At 39.4% G+C, this 17,981-nt stretch overlaps 1 protein-coding gene across 3 annotated transcripts in view; it reads right to left on the reverse strand.

Moving 5' to 3' along the window:
* GPR180 (G protein-coupled receptor 180) overlaps positions 1-17,849 on the reverse strand; it is a 32,532-nt gene extending 14,683 nt beyond the window's left edge. For 2 of the 3 annotated variants that reach the window (XR_008452863.1, XM_054083455.1), the window contains exons 1-6: positions 17,673-17,846; positions 13,855-14,013; positions 10,543-10,737; positions 7,322-7,502; positions 7,072-7,121; positions 3,355-3,512 (exon numbers count right to left, since the gene is read on the reverse strand). Coding sequence is in view for 2 of the 3 variants with exons in the window: in XM_054083455.1 (XP_053939430.1) it covers positions 3,355-3,512; positions 7,072-7,121; positions 7,322-7,502; positions 10,543-10,737; positions 13,855-14,013; positions 17,673-17,802 (873 nt within the window). In the remaining variant the exon portion in view is untranslated. Of the gene's footprint in view, positions 1-3,354; positions 3,513-7,071; positions 7,122-7,321; positions 7,503-10,542; positions 10,738-13,854; positions 14,014-17,672 lie in introns of all 3 variants that reach the window. The other variant, XM_054083462.1, reaches the window with a different exon arrangement.
* Positions 17,850-17,981: the final 132 nt, after the last annotated feature.

Here is a 17,981-nt window from a genome sequence, read left to right on the forward strand (position 1 = left end):
AAATTGGGGGGAAATCCTAATTTTCATCCAGAACAACTCCGCTTAAGGCTGCAGACAAAAACAAGATGAGCTAGGTAGCTGCAGAGCTGACATGCACTAGCCATGTTCGACATCAAAGTCACAACTGCTTCTTCATAAAGTAAAGGAGAATGACTATCTCATTGTTTATATAACACACTGTTCAAAATGACTGACTTCACCTGTATGGACTTCTGACTTTTCTGGCTTCACACTGGTCATCAACCACTGTCCAGTACTGGTCTTCCTCTTCAAATGCTAGTGGAATGTTTGTTACGGACATCATCCTGATGTTCCAGATACACAAGCTAAACCTCCACATCCATACAATGAAGAATCAGACACTCTTCTTCTTTTGTCACGAAGGAACAATTGTGGTAGAATCCCTCCTCCCCTTTGCTATGCTGACTCTGACTTTGTGGCAAGCCAAGATAACATATCAATCTCTGGTGAAGGAAGGTTCTCATGGGACAGATCATCACTGAGAGGCAAGGAGGAGGAGGAAGCAACAGGGAAATTAAAAACAGCAGCAAAGCAAAGTGGATTAACTACCTGCTTCTAACTGTTATCTAGCACTTTGGTATCTCATGTCATGCAATGTCAGTACAGTAAAAATGGTCTAGATTTAAGGTCAGAGGCAGAGTTCATTCTGAGCAGGCCTATAGGGTGTACCTAAGAACCCCTGTGAAGTGTGGTGCCTAATGCAGTAAGATTCTATGTCATTTTTGTCAGGTTGAAAGTGATCAGCTACCTTTCTAGAATCATTGCCTCTACTCTCATCAGCCCTGAAAACTGCAACTACTCAGCTCTATGTGATGGGAAAGGCCTGCCATCAATACAGTTTTGAACAAGGTTTGCATCTCAGCAGCAAAGAGTGGAATATTTAATGAATACAGAGTGGCCTGGGAACCTTTTGTTCTAAGGCAGAAATAAAAAACAAGTTAAGACAAAAGGAGATGCTGAATGGCAGACTTGTCCCTCCTTTGAGATGCTACCTCTTTGCAGCCACAAAGACCTCAAGAGATTTGCTGACTAGAAGGCTGCCTACCCTACACTGAGGGTAACGTGTAAACACAGCCCCCAAAATTGCTGGCGCTACTTTAAGAACAAAAAGAAAGAATCCATAGCATCAGTACAAAGCAGAGGAAAAACCCTGAAAATTGACTGAGTAATTTGAACCAGTAGCAGGCAAATAGGGTCAGGTAGTTTGCCAGTCAAAACTGCAGTTCAGCTGAAGAATAACATATTTTCCCAGGCTGTCCACTTGCTTGACTTCCCTGAAGATGAGGACAGGTAACGAAAAACATTAATGAAATTAATATGGTTCAATCCCTATCTGCCGTGTTAGGGTAATGCATGTCGTCTCCAGAACCCTCCACAGAATGGCCTCAGAATATCTCTGATTACCCACGTTTAAGTCCGCCCAACCTCTGGCATAAGAGGAAGCTGGTTCTCCTATAAGAATCTCTGGGAAAGAGTAGGACTGAAAGGAGGTTATTGTAGGCTTTTAAATCATTCGAAGTCCTCATTTTTTGCCCTGTTACAGCAGGTCAAATACCTGCGTCAATCTAGACAGACCAGTGAACAACAGACTAACGCAGAGAATGAAATTTTGCGCTCACCACCTTTGACAGAGGCGATGTGGTCTGGATTCTGCTCCTCTGAGCTCAAAAGTCACATTCCATATTAAGGAAAGAAAAAATATGCCTTCAGCCAGATTTTATGTACCAAATTAAGAAATGGAAAACATCTTCTCCAGAGGGGGCAAGGTTGCTCTTGGTGTCACGGAAGTTTTGCTGGAGACAGCAGACAATGAAATGGGGCTGCAAAAAACACCTAGACAATAACATACTCTGACATCCATATTCCGTTCCTGTGAGACTCCTGCCAAGGCTGACATTGCTATGAGTACCAGGAGAGATGTGGTAGAGCTGTGCCTTTGTGGTGAAAAGTAACATAGCCCACTTTTTGCCAATGCTCCAGTGGTGCTCCAAAAGCCCACACGAATGTGTAATGGACCAGAAATGGGGGAAGCAGTAATGGGGATATACCTGCCCCAATTTCTACCACAAGTAACAAGCAAAAAAAGATCAAGCTGGTGACAGTGAGTGTCCTTTCTATGTATAGTAAAAAGGAAACAACAACAAAAAAAAAATCTTTCCACCCTCGAGTGACAGAGTACTAACACACCCATATGTATGTACAAGTGGAGTGGCATGAATGAAATGAGACACTTTTGAAGTCTTCTTTACTACCAGCATATAATATTTCTAGTGCTAGATGGGTATCAAAGTAAGGTGGAATGAACCTAGCTTTAAATTTCAACAGTCCCATTGACCTTAATAGGTTTTGGTTTGTACTCTTAATTAGCAAGAAACATCAGCTTGCAGCTATTCTTAATGTTTTAGCAGTCCACTCATTTAGTTTGAAAGCAGCTCTAATTACAGATACTACTCAAGTGGCACAAAATCTTCAGTATAATCTCTTCATCATTACTGTCTCCAGTTTTCCCCTGCTCTTCTCTTTCTCAATGGCATTCAGATTCTCTTGTCTTTATGCTGTGATTTAAAAAAATTTGTTTACAAAAGGCACCACCAGGGTTGGACAAGCTCCATTAAAATTTGCTTTAAAGTTATTGGTTTACTTGACTTTCTAATATATACTAATGTGAAACATTTGAATGAAATTATGTGTCAGACCATTTGTATATTTGCAAGACCAATCCTGCACATGAATCTTTCAAGAATTCCCTTACATTGATTCAAACTGTCATTAGATACCCTATTTGAGTAGTTCTAAGGAGGACACTGAGGATTTGAATTTTTTTTTGGTGACAGAAAATTTCTCACAGCAGCTTTTCTCATCTTTCCTGTCATGTTGCTTGTTGTCACCCCCCACCAACGCTGTTCACAATCCCTCAGTTGTACTGATTACAGCTATTTATAGGACCACATAATAAATCAAAACAGTAAAATGGCTGTGCTGAAATCTCTCTTTTTCTTTCTTTTCTTCAATCTAGAGCATTCCACTGATCTACTTTACAGTACAATGCCACGAACAATTGGCACAACCCAGAGTATAGAGAACTGTGGGAACTTCTTAAGTGGTTTTACTGCTGAACAAAAACATACTGTGGAGTTACACCTTAAATTGTTAAAGTACAGAGAAGGTGTTGATACCTATTAGACATACTAGGTGCACATTATGCTGTGGGTTTTTTTTTTCCAGTCTTGATACTCCCTCCCTCATAAAATATTGAAATTAGTTGGTTCACGGTTCTGTCATACTTAATAGCAGCTGTATATTTCAGTTTAAGAATGAATATAAAATACAAACCTGTGCAACAACAACTACTACAGCGATGCCAGTAGATGTTGGAGTGGAATCCCACTGAAGAGGTCTACCATGAGATTTCTTCATCCTGCCTATTGTCCAACCCATACACAGACTCAATAATAAATACAGCATTTGTATCTGTGAGACTATGTCACACACTATTGAAAACAAAAGAAAAATAAATAGAGTCAAACCAAAATGCTTTCTCTAAAGCAAAGAAAAATGTTCTACATACACACAAATGAAGGATGGAGTTATGTCTCAGTATAGTCATATTTAGTCATAACTTTGTTGATAGTTTGATTGCTGAGGTTGCTTTGCCACAAAATGCGGATATTTTAAGTACACTCCAGTGGTCAAACACATCGCTATTAGTTTTTCTGCAGTTGTACTGCAGCACTGCAACAGCATGGGCACAGCGCCACATGCTTCCAAATTCCAGTCTTGTGTCAAAGAAGTCTGGGCTCAAGAGTCCACCTGCATAGACAGACTTACAAATGCTAAAGAACTGAAATCATATGTATGTTAATCAGACTGCAAATATGAAACATGTTAAATGAACTCCTTTCTTTGCTATGAAAAACTTTTGTTCAAAAATCAGACAATTGCATTGTACTTTAAATTAACTGCACTTTGTCTTGAGGATGTAGTAGCTTGCAATGGAATGCACAAATATTTAGGACAAATTCCACTCTCAGATACTTAGAGGAGAAAACACAATGAATAATCCTAACACAAACTTCATTAAAACAACAACTTGCCTGTATTTCATTTTATTAAATGCAAACTAGCTTTGCCTCATTTTGCTACATCCATTTTTTTGGTGTGTTTGGGAACAATTAACACACACTCCATAAAGTTACATTCTTTATCAGTGTCTCAAACCTGTGTTTGAAGCTGTATCTGACTAAAGAAAACTTCAAGCTAGAATATATTAAAGCCTTTACTTGTTAGTCTTGCTGAAGTACTACAGACGGTAAAAAGAATTGAAGATTTCTTTCTGGGTGATTGTTAATTGTACATCTGGTAAGTTTTTGACTGAAACTTATCCAACAATTTTTAAGTTGCTGTTTGGACTTGAGAGTAAACTGGCTCATTGTACCGGCAAAGCAGAGATGTACATGAAAAATTGATTCTTATGTAAATCACAAATTTGGTTCATAAATGAGAGATTGGGCACTACACACAACAATGCTTTCTTTCTTACTTGATTAACGTTCTAGTCCAATTAAATTTGTTCCTTATTTGTACTTTTTACTTACTCTACAAAGAAAATATTTCTATGTCACAAACCCAAACTTCTATAATATAATTCAGCTGTATAAAAATAGAAGATAAATGTACTTCCACGTATACCAAGAATATTGGCACAGAAAATGTTGCCGCTGTACAGAGATTAATACGCATGCAAGGAAAGTATGTCAAATAAAGATCAGCTACAATATTTCCCTAACTATATTTCCCTAACTATAATATTTCCCTAATCAGCAATACTAGCAAAATATGGACATAAAACAGACTTCAACATGTTATTCCTGGGATGTATTTGGTATTCTCACAGTTTATATGCTTAAATGCTTCTTACTGTAATCAGACACCTTTGCTGCTTAGGAAACACAGTGATGGGAAATGCTGCTTTTAATAAATACAAACTTACTCATTCTTTAATAAAATGAACCTGCACTAATTTGGGGCAAAGTGACTTTGGAATAACTTTTACAATGCTAGCTACGGAGATACAGTACTTGATAGAAAAAAAATGTTATGTGAACTCAAGGCATGCCAAAACAGTGTTACAAATCCAAGCTAGAGAAATGACTGAACAAATCTGGATTGTCTGGATCTTTCTGTCACTCCTTAAGACAACTCACCCTATAAGATAGAGCCAGACATCACCTCTCCATCATATCTTGGATACAGACATTGCTCTGCTTCAGTGTGGCAACAATTCAAGTAGACTCCCAGACAAAACAATATAAGACAAAAATTCAATACCAGCTTTAATCTTCAACATCTCATACACCTTGTGAAAAAGTAAGAAGGCTGAGAAAAATTTCTAAAACTACAGTAATCCCCACCATATCCAGGGTCAGTGTGAAGTCACTGAGCTGATACCATATTTGTCTGATTTCATCACAATTCATCAGTTTTGGCTGTTCAACAGGCATAATTGTCTTGACTTTCCAAATTTTCACCTTACCAGAAGTTAAAAAATCACTATTTGTGATGCTTTTGAGTGCCAGCATTAATTGTATGATTTATGCTATTAAACTCAGGCAATAAATTAGATTGAGGGCCAGGTCTTTATACACGGTGAAGACTAAATGATGGTAGGAAAAGAATAATTGGGATAGTATCTGAGCAGTTTCTAGAAAGAAATCCTGGCCCCACTGCAGTCAAGAGAAATTTTACACCATTTACTTTTAACTCAGACTTCTGTCCCGATACAGGAAAAATGGTAGCACCTTACACCCTCAAACTGTAATACTCGCAATCAGACATTCTTCAGAATTTTTAATTGACACTGAAGCTTTCCACATTTCTATTACTTCTGCTCTTTTACTGTTTTGGGAAGCAGGAACCTTAAAAACAGTAGGAAAGGAAAAAACTCTTAACTGAAAATGTTTTATTCTTGATAACCTTTGCTTTAAGGAAATAAAAGTGGGCTCTTCACTACAACACATACAGAGAAAATTTAACACACAGCTATTCTCTCTGAAGTTCTGGCTCTTTAGTTAACACTGAGTTTTCCACTGAGGAGGAGTTAAGTCTACCTCTATATTCTCTATTTAATTTCATTTCAGGAGATGAGAAGGAAAGTTTAATAATACAGTTGCTGGAGAGGCTGCAAGGAGCTGCTAACTCAACTGGTTAAAACAAGAAAGAAGCAATTACTGTGGTGCCAAGTGCCATCAAGAGGCTGTTAATTCCAACTGCAAGCTTCTAAACAAACTCTCGAAAGCGAAATATTTTCTATATAGGCTGTCACTCTCCAGCACTACCTCAGCACCACAGTACTACTTTCTTGGGGTGCTTCAAAGCAATCAAAAGACAATGTACTGGCTTAGAAAGACACCCTCAATGCTTTAAATGTGAACTAGGGAAAATGTTTAACAATGTTTAACCATGAAGAATCCAGCCGAAGTGAATAAGTGCATTTTGGGAAGGCATGTTATAGGAATTCAGTTCCAGTGAGAACTCATAGTATCTACACAGGGTAGAGAAAAATGCTTTGTTAACATCAATTTTTTTCATAAGCATTTTTTCGCACCCCTCTAATCATATAACTTGTACCATAAAACACTTACTTTTTCATTATAATCAATATTAAATTTGCTAGTGAAATGACACACTCCATAAAATGTGATTAAAGTTTCTTAAAAGGCTTTGCTACTCTAGATGATGCAAAGTCTGCAAAACCCTTCAACGTATTCAAATATTTACTCATATGATAGGCATGCATTTAAGTATTTGTAGGAAAGAATCTTCAAAAAGAAAATCCTTTTAAAAATCTGAAAAAAATCACAATTGTGTATCTTTAAATACAGTTACTGTAAACATCCAGAATAAAACCTGTTTTTCAGAACAACATTTGCTATTTTATATAAAAAATCCAGTGATATGGTTTAAGATCATAGTCCAACAACAGCATCCCCTAATGTATTACACAGATTCATGTGCTAGAATATGTACAAAACAGTAGACAAGTGTACTCACATTCTGCCAGACTTCCCATAAAAGGCACTCCTATTCCATCCTTAGAATAACTGACAAAAAGAAGAAAAAGATCATATTTTTGAGTGAGTCTTAAATGCGTATTATCTCTTAAAATACATTTAGGCAACAACGTAGCTCTAAAAAGCTAGTCCTATGTTTTGTCAGTCACCACAGGAAAGATCATGTACTGATCTTCACAATACAATGTTCTTCAAGTCTTAAGACTGAAAGCAAAAATAAGCAAAGATACCTTGAGAAATGCAGGTAGTTGGCAAAAGCTGAACCAGCCTGCAACAGCAGTGCAATTGTCAACACCTTTAATACAGTATGCATAGGTCCACGCTTCTTAATTGTTTGCCATAGGGACTGTGCATATATGCAAGCAGTTACGAAGTATGCTAGGACAAGCAGGAAAAAGAATTCATGTAGTCCTGTAAAAGGAAGAAATACGTCTTACTTTTTACAAAGAAACATTGCTACTAGCAGTAAATAACCAATACAAAACATGTTTTTTTATATAATCACTGGAAAACACTTATTAACTGTCATCCAAAAGTAGCAGTACTGATAAAATGACCAAATCCTAGCCAGTTTCATCCAAGAAAGTCAGTGATTTTTTTCCAGAGAGCTGATTACCACTTTATCTGATAAAGTATTTTTTATTTGGCTACAACTTTTCTTCATGTGGGAAAGATTCTGTTAAAATACAAATAGCTTTGTAGCAATTGCTGAAATTGTATAAAGTGGCATATAGTTTATTGAAAAACAAAAAATAATTGTAAGCCATTTGATTAGTCATAATATATTTATTAAAGGACTCACTTTTAGCTCTTATTTTTTCTCTTCAATTTTAGAGACACAATCTAAGAAGAGAGAAACCCAGAACAGACTTCTGTTGAATTTATTTAACCACTGGGTGTCACTCTTCCTCCATGTAAAGTGTCCAAAAGCACAGTTCACCAAGACATAAAACTTTTAGAAAACACAAAGGAAAATAGCACAAAGAACAATAATAAGTCCATAAAATGGATTTTTTTTCCTGCCTGTCTGAAAAACTGCACAAAGTTTTTGATACTATTTACAAAATTGAAGTAGTCTAATTTTCAGTCTGGTCATAGTCTCGCAAAATGCTTCCCTGAAAACCTGAATCCTGGAAATACTTTCTATTGTCCAGAACTTTGGAACCACCATCATATGAGCTCCCAAAGGGTCAAAGCCAGTGAGCTATGAGCAAAAACTGGTAAACAAACTTTTCTCAACAAAAACTTATGTTTTGCTTCTCCAGCCTTTCTGGAAACCAAAGAAAACCAAACCTCTTCGTGTTTCTGCTTCAAAAAGACATAAACTGAAGGTGGCAAGGATTCTGTAGAGAAATTATTTCTTACCATGATGAGTAGGTACACATGGAAAACTCTAGGAAAATGAACTAGCTTTTAATAAACAGTAAAATATCTAGGATACAAAACTCCTTCCAACAAAAGCCAGGTTGTGGATAATTGGCTTGAGACCAAAAGGATTTAAGAGAAATTTGCACTGAAATAAAACCATAACAAAACAGAAGGGTAATTTTCATTCTGTCTTTTTTAAGTTTCCTCACTTTTGCGTAACCTAGAGTTGACAAAATAGAACATATGTACCTTAATTTGAAATACTTAATTTCAAATATCTACAAAATGCTGTCTACCTCGTCAGCTGCCCTTAGAAATCCTGCATTCCACTGGTTTTTGTTAGGGATTAGAAGCCAGGCCTCCTCCTCTCTCAAAGCAAACATCTTAATCACATGGATACAGTTAAAGTTCTTTTCTATACTTTCTGTATAGTCCATTTAATGTGGAGATTTCGTGTGTGAGACCACAACTTTGGTAACTAAAATGAAGGGTGACCTAACTAGAACCATCTAGAACTATACAGTTTTCAGCTGCCTGAGTGAAAGAACCAAGAAATGAAGCTGGATCTTTTCTTTGATGCCCTAATGTTCTATGCTGCACATCTCTATGGAAAAAGGACAAACATTACTCCCCAAAGATGCATTAAAAACAAAAAAGAAAGAAGAAATCCTTGTCATTTCTTTGAAAGCAGAGACAGGCCTGTAACTTCAGGATTCACGGCAGGTTAAAATCTGTTACAGGTTTCAAGTCTGAATAAACAGAGGTGTTCCTCCGCAACTGTGGAAGACGTGGGATTTAAAGCTCACCCTGTTTCCTACCTGTTAGCTCTAAATACATGCACATTTCTACACCTCCCTGCTTAGCATGCAAGCTGCTCAGAGTTCTGCTTCCAACTGCTCAAAGTCTTCCTACAAAATTAATCTGGAGCTGAAATGCCTTTTTATGAGATCTCCACATCGCTTCTAAGGGCCACATGATAACTTACAGCTCCTTTGCTCCTTGATTTAGCAAAAGAATGCCACTACTATGTTTTTGAGAATAAGTAAAGTAACATAGAGTTCACTTCTGAACATAAAATTCACCAAATATAAACTGCCTACTAAGTCTGTAGCACAACTAAGAGGAGAAAGGCAGCTCAATTCCCAAGCCTTGAAAAAGGGATGATTAACAGTGCTACTGTGTTACAGATCCTCCTAAATGTTTCAGCAAATATTCTCTTCCCTTCAAAAAGGGAGCTGCTTTTGTTTCCTCTATAGCCTCTTGAGATCAAGAATGACAGCAGGGCCAGATTCTTAGCGTAGCAATTAGGCTTATTCTGAGTACATAGGTTAAATTTGGGTATGAAGGCACATGAAGCCTATTGGGCTCTTCCCTTCCTACAGACCTATGTTAGAGACAACCTAGGAGGTTGATGAGGCCTCCCAGAGCAGCGAATAAGAGCATAAACATTGCAATAAAGCACACATTAGGTTGGTTTGGATTGTCCATAGCTACAATTTTATGTAGGCATGTCTTTAGCTACTCTTTTGAGTCACTTCTAGAAGTTTTTCTTTGTACATTTTAAGATTTAAATTTGCATTTCTTAAATAAAATAAAATCAAGTCAATACTGACAAATACCTCATCTGCAGTCTGTGACTAAGATACTTCGAAAGACCTAAACACTGAATTGAAATTACACTGGCAAAATGTTTTGTTGTGCATGTACTCAAGTTGCACAGAAGCAAATTTTACACAGCTAAGGAATTTAATGAATTCATTAAAATCAGGGATTAAATTCACATTCAAGCAGAAGCTTACAATTTCAAAATGGGAAAAATACCTATAAGCAAAGACATTACACTAACTTTCCCTGTACATCCATACTTTCAGCTACGCAAGTTTTGGAAAGTCAGTCTAGAGTAGGAAAGGATTTTTCTGTAATATCAGAAAATGAACCAACTTCCACTCTCCACGAGAAAGTAGAATATGAAATAAGAGACTGCTATTTATTCTCTGTACTTTTCCAAGCACGGTAAGTACTGATTTGTTTGGATAATCAGATCCTTAACTTACAAATCTAATTTTAAGAAAAAAAATCTTACCAGATTCCCCTGCGCTAAAGTGATCTAATGGATTCCCTTCTGCATCTGGGTTTAGTAAGACCATTTCAAACTGAATATCCTCGGATTCAGAATAATTCTCCTCGCAGGTAAACTTGTCTACATAAAACACATACCATGTTTCCGGATAAGGAATCTGGGACACTGTCAGATTTTGCTCTGTGTGGTTCACAGTCACTTAGGAAGAAAACAAACAAAACCAGGAGTAAATACGAGATTAGTACTTATCTTTCAATGAAAATAAGATTTAAATCCACAGCATCATATACAGGTTGTAAATTACATACACTACGAAACTATATTTCTTCGTTTTGAAATATAGCCATAACATCAGAGACCAGGTTTCCAACATCAGTTTTTGTTTGAAACACATGCAGGCATGGCTTGATAAGGATACGTACCGCATTCCATCTCTCAGCTTGTGGGCTCACTGTGAGGGTTCCCTTCTGCCAGAAGCCAGTAACTGCAAACTGTCTCTCCTGTGCTTAGCACATTTCCATCCTCTAGTACAGTATTATAGGACTAGCTATTCTGTATTAACCAACAGATACATCTGGAGTATGAAAATATCTTTGTGAAAGTTACTCTACTCTGTTTTCAAAAATATTTAGAGCACTGAACAGGTGCAACTTAACAAATTTTACAGCATCTTTCCCAAACCATAATAGACTGAATTTCAATTAGCAGCTAAGGGCTGAGACCATCATCTAATAAAATTGCCCGTTTCAAATCAGATTATGATTAAAACCAACAATGTAAGAGACTGATGCTTCATCTGCTCACTGATCTTACCACTATTTTTCCTAACAGTGTCTGTTAAGCAAACACAATCTTGCCAAAATAAACATTTGCTGCAAATGAAATCTGTGGCTCTGTATGTCTGGGTGAAACTGCAAGAATTTTAAGTACTGTTACACCTATTACCGAACTTGAGAGCTAATCAGCTCAACCATAAATGAAAGGCATCTCTGTAGAAGAAATAACAACAGAATGACTGGACTGTAGACTAATTCACCTTAATAGTTTAAGATAACAATGACTAAGGATAAGGAAAGAGAAAAATTTCATTAAAATAATCTACAAAACAGCTATTCCTGTTTTTTTATGCAAATGTCTTTGTAAATGAAAAAGCTGAAAACATAAGAACCAACCCTTCACAAACTCCTTATCCTTACAACTCTTACAGACAAAACTTAGAACTAATTTCTAACTTTAAGCCTACCATTCTATAATGTAAACAAACTTGTTTCAACTTCAGGAAGTTACTTTCTGTTCCCTGAAGGCATGAACTGAACAACACTAGGATCCAGCAAGAAATGTATGATATGTTTCTTTGCAGCAATTGTCATGATGTACAAATTTCATCAACATAGGAACCAGGGAAAAAAAGTGTTCTAAGACAGGTATTTAATCTTGTGTAGCTAACGGTAAGTATGCATTCCACTCTGGAACTACATATCTTATCAATCAAATATACAAAATGAAAGAGCTCTCTTCAAAAAAACCCAAGATTTTTAAACCCACAGATTTAGGTTTTCATACAGTGCTTAATCCTGACTCTCAGCTGAGTTCTGACACAGTTCCTGCATCAAGACTAAGGATCACACAGAGCATGTTAATCAGTTTTCCATCTTTTCTGCAAACTAGCTCACAAGAAATGAAGTAAGATAAAATAGAAGTGTAATTGATCTTGCCAAAGATCAGCAAACAGATACAACTCACCCTGTGGTTATACGATTCCTAAATACAGTAGCAAACAGCAAGTACACTGCTGGGACAGACAGGAGTGATGGACCAACTGCTACTCATTTCAGCACCACTTCATGTTCAGCTCAGATCAAGTGTAAGGGAACTATATCCTTAGAAGTGACATCTGTATAAGATTTCGCTATCACAATGTTCCAGGAGATCAGTTTGTTACTCTAGAAATTCTGGCTGCACAGAGGAAATGAATTTAAACAAGAAGCTGTATTCACGTAAGATATATTTGAACAAAGTTTCTAATGTTAATTCAATTCCTTAGAGGAAAAACTATACTTTAACTAGGTTTTATAGTATTATAATCAATAAATACTGTAAAAAGATTATTTGAGTATTTCTGTCTTCCAGTTACATAACCGAATGCTTCACTGTTCTTTTATATTTAGATGGATAGTCAAATCAAGCTTTATCCTGATTAGCTCATCTTTGATACTGCATTAAAAATTTTCTGTCATCTTTTGTACATCAAAGTGTGACAGTTTGTGCTATCATGGAAATGAAAATACCCTTTTGTTTTCTCATCTTTGAAAAATGCCATTTCCATGGAACTGGAGAACAGGAGCCGCCTGACAAATGAGAAATCTTTCTTCATAAACAAAAGACAATGACATAACTCCCGTATTTTGTACTGGTATAACTCTCCATTCAAATATTATAAGATGTGAGATATATATATAACACACACACATATATATGTATATGTGAGATTCAGTGATGAATACCAAATTACAAAATGAAAGGGCTAAAGAGCACTAAATTATAAGATAGGCAAGTTATAAGGTAAGGCAGCACAAACCGGATTAATTTTTGCAGGTGACCTTACAGACAGAAAAAAAATTTTAAAAATAATGGTTCTGAAAGAAAAAAAAAAAGAGAACAGAGCAAAGGCCTGGCAAGTACCAAATTACCCTATTGCTGCGTGCTTGGGCTACATACTTGCACCTTACAAGCACTCACTTCAGGAATTTAGAGGTAACTGCAGGAGGCTCCATCACTTGCCTCTATTTTTTTTTCATTCCACTGCAACAGAAGTCACAATTCTGTACATTTGACTGTCCCAAAAATTTAGATTCTCAAGTTCTTCAGTTTCACATTACAATGGTATTCTTTGTAAATTCCTTCAAATACTAAACAAACTTTTTTACAGAAAAGTTTGAGATTAAAGAAAAAAGACACAAGCTTTTACTCTAAGTGGAATTGAAGAAAAACTTTGTACTCAGCCAAACACACACTCTTTCTGAGCTGTGTACAAGTAAAAGCACAAGAATAGAAGTGGTCATAAAGTTTGGCCGTTTGTATTAAAGCCATTATTTGTCAAGGACTTAATTTTCCAGCAGTATGCTAATCATAACTTGCAAACAAAGTCTTCTGAAGTGATGCAAACAAAGTAATTCTATTTCCTTGCAGCAATTTTTGATTACTGAAGGCCAAAGTCCTGCTTTTACGTAAGGTGATGCAAAGTCCAAATTAACTGAAATACATATTCTAAACACACAGATAACAATTCGTAAGGGGAAAAAAGTAGCAACTCACTTGTCAGCTGAGCTTTTGAGAACTTGTCTGTACAGCTGTGATCTTGGATACCGTTCTGCAGTTTCTGCCATTCCTGTGCTTGAAACAGGTGAAGTCTAGCTGCTTTAGTCACAGCTACAGCTACATTCTTGATTCTGACACAGAGAACTGCATGGTCACCTTGATATTTAAAAAATAAAATCAACTACTTAGCCTTGATGTCCGTTACAAACAAAAAAATAGTGTGGCGCAGATTTCTGAAAAGTATCAGTACTAAAGCCTCACTTTATTAAACTTTTACAGTACCCATAAAAGTCTTTATGCTCTTACAGAAACAATTTCTATACATCTCATTAAAACAATACTGCCTGCATGGTTCTTTATGATGGTACTTAAACAAAACTTCAAGGTAACCCAAATTAGGTTATCTTGGTCATTAACCTTCTCTACTACAAACAGCCTTGCCTTTCCTTCTCTCCTCCTTTCATTCAAACTGGCTGCCAGGTAACCTTTGTTTTTTCTGTTTCTCCCACCCCAAATTTTATTTTCTGAAGTTCAGGCAAACATAGTACCTCAATCAAGTCTCAATGATTGGTTCAGAGTCCAGTATTTTGTGACCTCTGTAGCATGATTATGAGCTTCACAGGGCAGACCTTGAGTTTAACACCAGAAGAGCTTATACAAATAGATCATCTTATGGACCGATTAGAGCTAAAATACTTAATTATAGACGACAGATGTCAAACTGATAAAATCAAACTTTAGAAGCGTTCCCTAATATGTCAGTCTACATATAGGCTGCATCTTGACACAGAGAAATATTTTAGCCACTTTAGAACTAGCTCATCTGACAAAATTTATCGTCTCTGGGTAATTCTACAATCCTCAAACTTATTTTACTAAATTGTTTCATTACGTCGCCGTAGACTTCTCTAACATAACAGTATTCTAAATTAAAAGATAGTATTTAATGGAGAAGTAAGAGCAATCGGTATTGCAAGAGCACAAACTCATTCAAATTTAAGCAAGCTTTGTGCATTTTCAAACTGACAGCACTCTTCTTTCCACCTAACCTAGGCACCAGCTGGATCCCAGTCAATACACCTCTACCAGCTTCAAAGATAGCTTTGCCAGGAAGTTGCTGTTCAGAGCTAGCTGCAAGACAGTGGTTCTACAATAAAACCCCCAAAATGCCGATCTTCTGGGCTGGGATCTGTAAAATGTTACATGGACGACAGTTTACCAGGTTGCCAATAAAAGATTTGAAAAATTAACAGAAGGTTCTGAAAAAAGCCCACGTGGCTTCACGAACACCCAAAATATGTGTAATTGTCAGTATTCACGCAGAAAGAAGGATATTTTTAAGGAAATATGCAACGTCAACTTGTAGAATAAATTATAGCTAAGCACCTAAACAACTCCTCTTGAAGCTTTAACATTATTTTCTCAGATTTAAGCAGTGCACTTCTTTTTCTTTAGATCTATTTAGAGTGCTTCTACAATTATCTTCTAGGATAGCGGTACTTGACTGCTTTCAAGTCACTCCACAAGCCATCTTCACCCTATCTATCATCTCTCACTCAGTGCTGAAAGGCCACATGTCACATTTCAACTCTTCTTGGCTTATGTCACATTGTCCTTCATCCTGTTAGATTTCTTTTTTCTTGCAAACATTTTGTTTTCCTCTCACACTACTCCTCTAGTGTGGGAAGAAGCCTGTATAAAAACGTTAAGTATTATCTTCATGGTTGTCTTTTGAAGCATTCTATAGGACTCTTCTGTCAAGAGGCTAACCGAGAGAGAAAACAGACTAAGCTACTGAAATGCTGTGCACTAGCACAGCCTCATTACATACAAGCATAGTGAGTGCCCTACATATATATGTTTTTTTTAAAGTAAAACTTCGGTAGCAAGGAGATTAATTTCATAGAATCACAGAATCACCAGGTTGGAAAGGACTCACTGGATCATCGAGTCCAACCATTCTTAACACTCCCTTAAACCGTGTCCTTAAGCACTTCATCAACCCGTTCCTTAAACACCTCCAGAGAAGGTGACTCGATCACCTCCCTGGGCAGCCTCTGCCAGTGCCCAATGACTCTTTCTGTGAAGAATTTTTTTCTGATATCCAGCCTGAACCTCCCCTGGCGGAGCTTCAGGCCATTCCCCCTTGTCCTCCCCCCGTCACTTGGGAGAAGAGGCCAGCTCTCTCCTCTCCACAACCTCCTTTCAGGTAGTTGTAGAGAGTAATAAGGTCTCCCCTCAGCCTCCTCTTCTCCAGGCTAAACAACCCCAGCTCCCTCAGCCACTCCTCATAAGACTTGTTCTCCAGCCCCCTCATCAGCTTTGTTGCTCTTCTCTGGACATGCTCCAGAGCCTCAACATCCTTCTTGTGGTGAGGGGCCCTGAACTGAACACAGTACTCAAGGTGCGGTCTCACCAGTGCTGAGTACAGAGGGAGAATAACCTCCCTGGACCTGCTGGTCACAGTTTCTGACACAAGCCAAGATACCATTGGCCTTCTTGGCCACCTGGGCACACTGCTGGCTCATGTTCAGTCGGCTGTCAACCATTACCCCCAGGTCCTTCTCCTCTGTACAGCTCTCCAGCCACTCTTCCCCCGTCTGTAGCACTGCATAGGGTTGTTGTGCCCCAAGTGCAGGACCCGGCATTTGGCCTTGTTGAACCTCATGCCATTTGGCCTCAGCCCAGCAGTCCAGCCTGTTCAAATCCCTTTGCAGAGCCTCCCTACCCTCCAGCAGATCCACACTTCCACCCAGCTTAGTGTCATCCGCAATTTCCAATCTGTATTCCTGCAGTGAACACCCTAACAGGATTCTATCCCATTGCTAGGCATTTAAACTATCAGGAATTATTATTAACAGGAAAGAAAAGCCACTGGGAATAATCAGCTGAGAATTTACAGGCTGATGCATGGTGACACTAAAAAACTCCAGTGATGTGAAACGGAGAGGAGCAACATTCAGCATCACTCTCATTCGGTCGAGCTCCAAGAGGAAAGGAGAAGTGTGTCCCAAAGTTAAAACACTTCTTGCTCTCCAGATACTCCGGCCACGTCAGGCTGTGGCACAGGACTGGAGGCAGTGCCAAGCAAGTGTAACGGCACTTTTCCATTCTCCGATAAACACCGACACTGTTTACGCAGCACAACGGGCTGCTACCCACTCCCGTTTCCACTGACCTGGTGCCACCCACCTCGGTTCCTCGGTTCTGGCCGAACTTCCCATCTCCCCCAGTATCGCTGCCCCGGGCTCCCCACCGCCCTCAGAGCGGATCCGACCCGCCACACCGTCTGCCTGGCCCCGCATCCCGCCGGACGCCGCATCCCTTTACCCCGCATCCGCTTTCCCCTCTGCACCCCGCCGGCGCCCGCATCCCTTACCCCTGACAACCCCGCACCCCGCCACTCCCTGCATCTCTGTGTCCCCTTCCTCCGGCAACCCTGTATCCCCAACCCTGTATCCCACCGCCTCCAGCAGCCCTTTCTCCTCGCATCTCGCCGGCCTCTACATCCCTCCACTGGCCCCATCCACCCCTCTTCCCCCTCACCATATACCCCCTCCCGCCCTTCTTCCCCCCCTTCCCATACACCCCTCTTCCCCCCTTCCCATACAACCCTTTATCCCAGCAACCCTGTATCCCGCCCCCCCAGCATCCCTTTCTCCCCCTCCAGCATCCCTCACCCCTTTACCCCGCCAGCCCCACATTTCTTTTTCCCTCCAGCATCCCTTTCCCCCGCCGCTTTAACGCTCCCCACCAGCTCCTCGGATACGGACCGCACAGGCCCCCTCCCCTCCTTCCCTCTGTGGGTCGCTCACCGTGAAACTGGAACCGCGCCACGGGCCGTGCAGGCTCCAGGCGGGCCGCCGCGCTGGCGAAGCCGCCGCGCAGGGTCTTTGCCGCGGCGCCGCACAGCAGCCACAGCGGCCAGAGCAGCCGCCACCTCATCCTCAACCCTCTCCGCCCCACGTGACCGCCGCGCGGGGCACGCGGGAGGGAGCAGAGGGACAGCGACAGCCAATGGGAGCCGTGCGCGAGGGAGCGCACCCACCCCGGGAGGGGCGGGGGGACGAAACAAGCCCTGCGCGTGCACCGCCCCTCCCTGATACAACGTGTCCGTTGCTGGG

The sequence above is a fragment of the Cuculus canorus genome, chromosome 1 (assembly GCF_017976375.1).
Source record: "Cuculus canorus isolate bCucCan1 chromosome 1, bCucCan1.pri, whole genome shotgun sequence".
Lineage (NCBI taxonomy): Eukaryota > Metazoa > Chordata > Aves > Cuculiformes > Cuculidae > Cuculus > Cuculus canorus.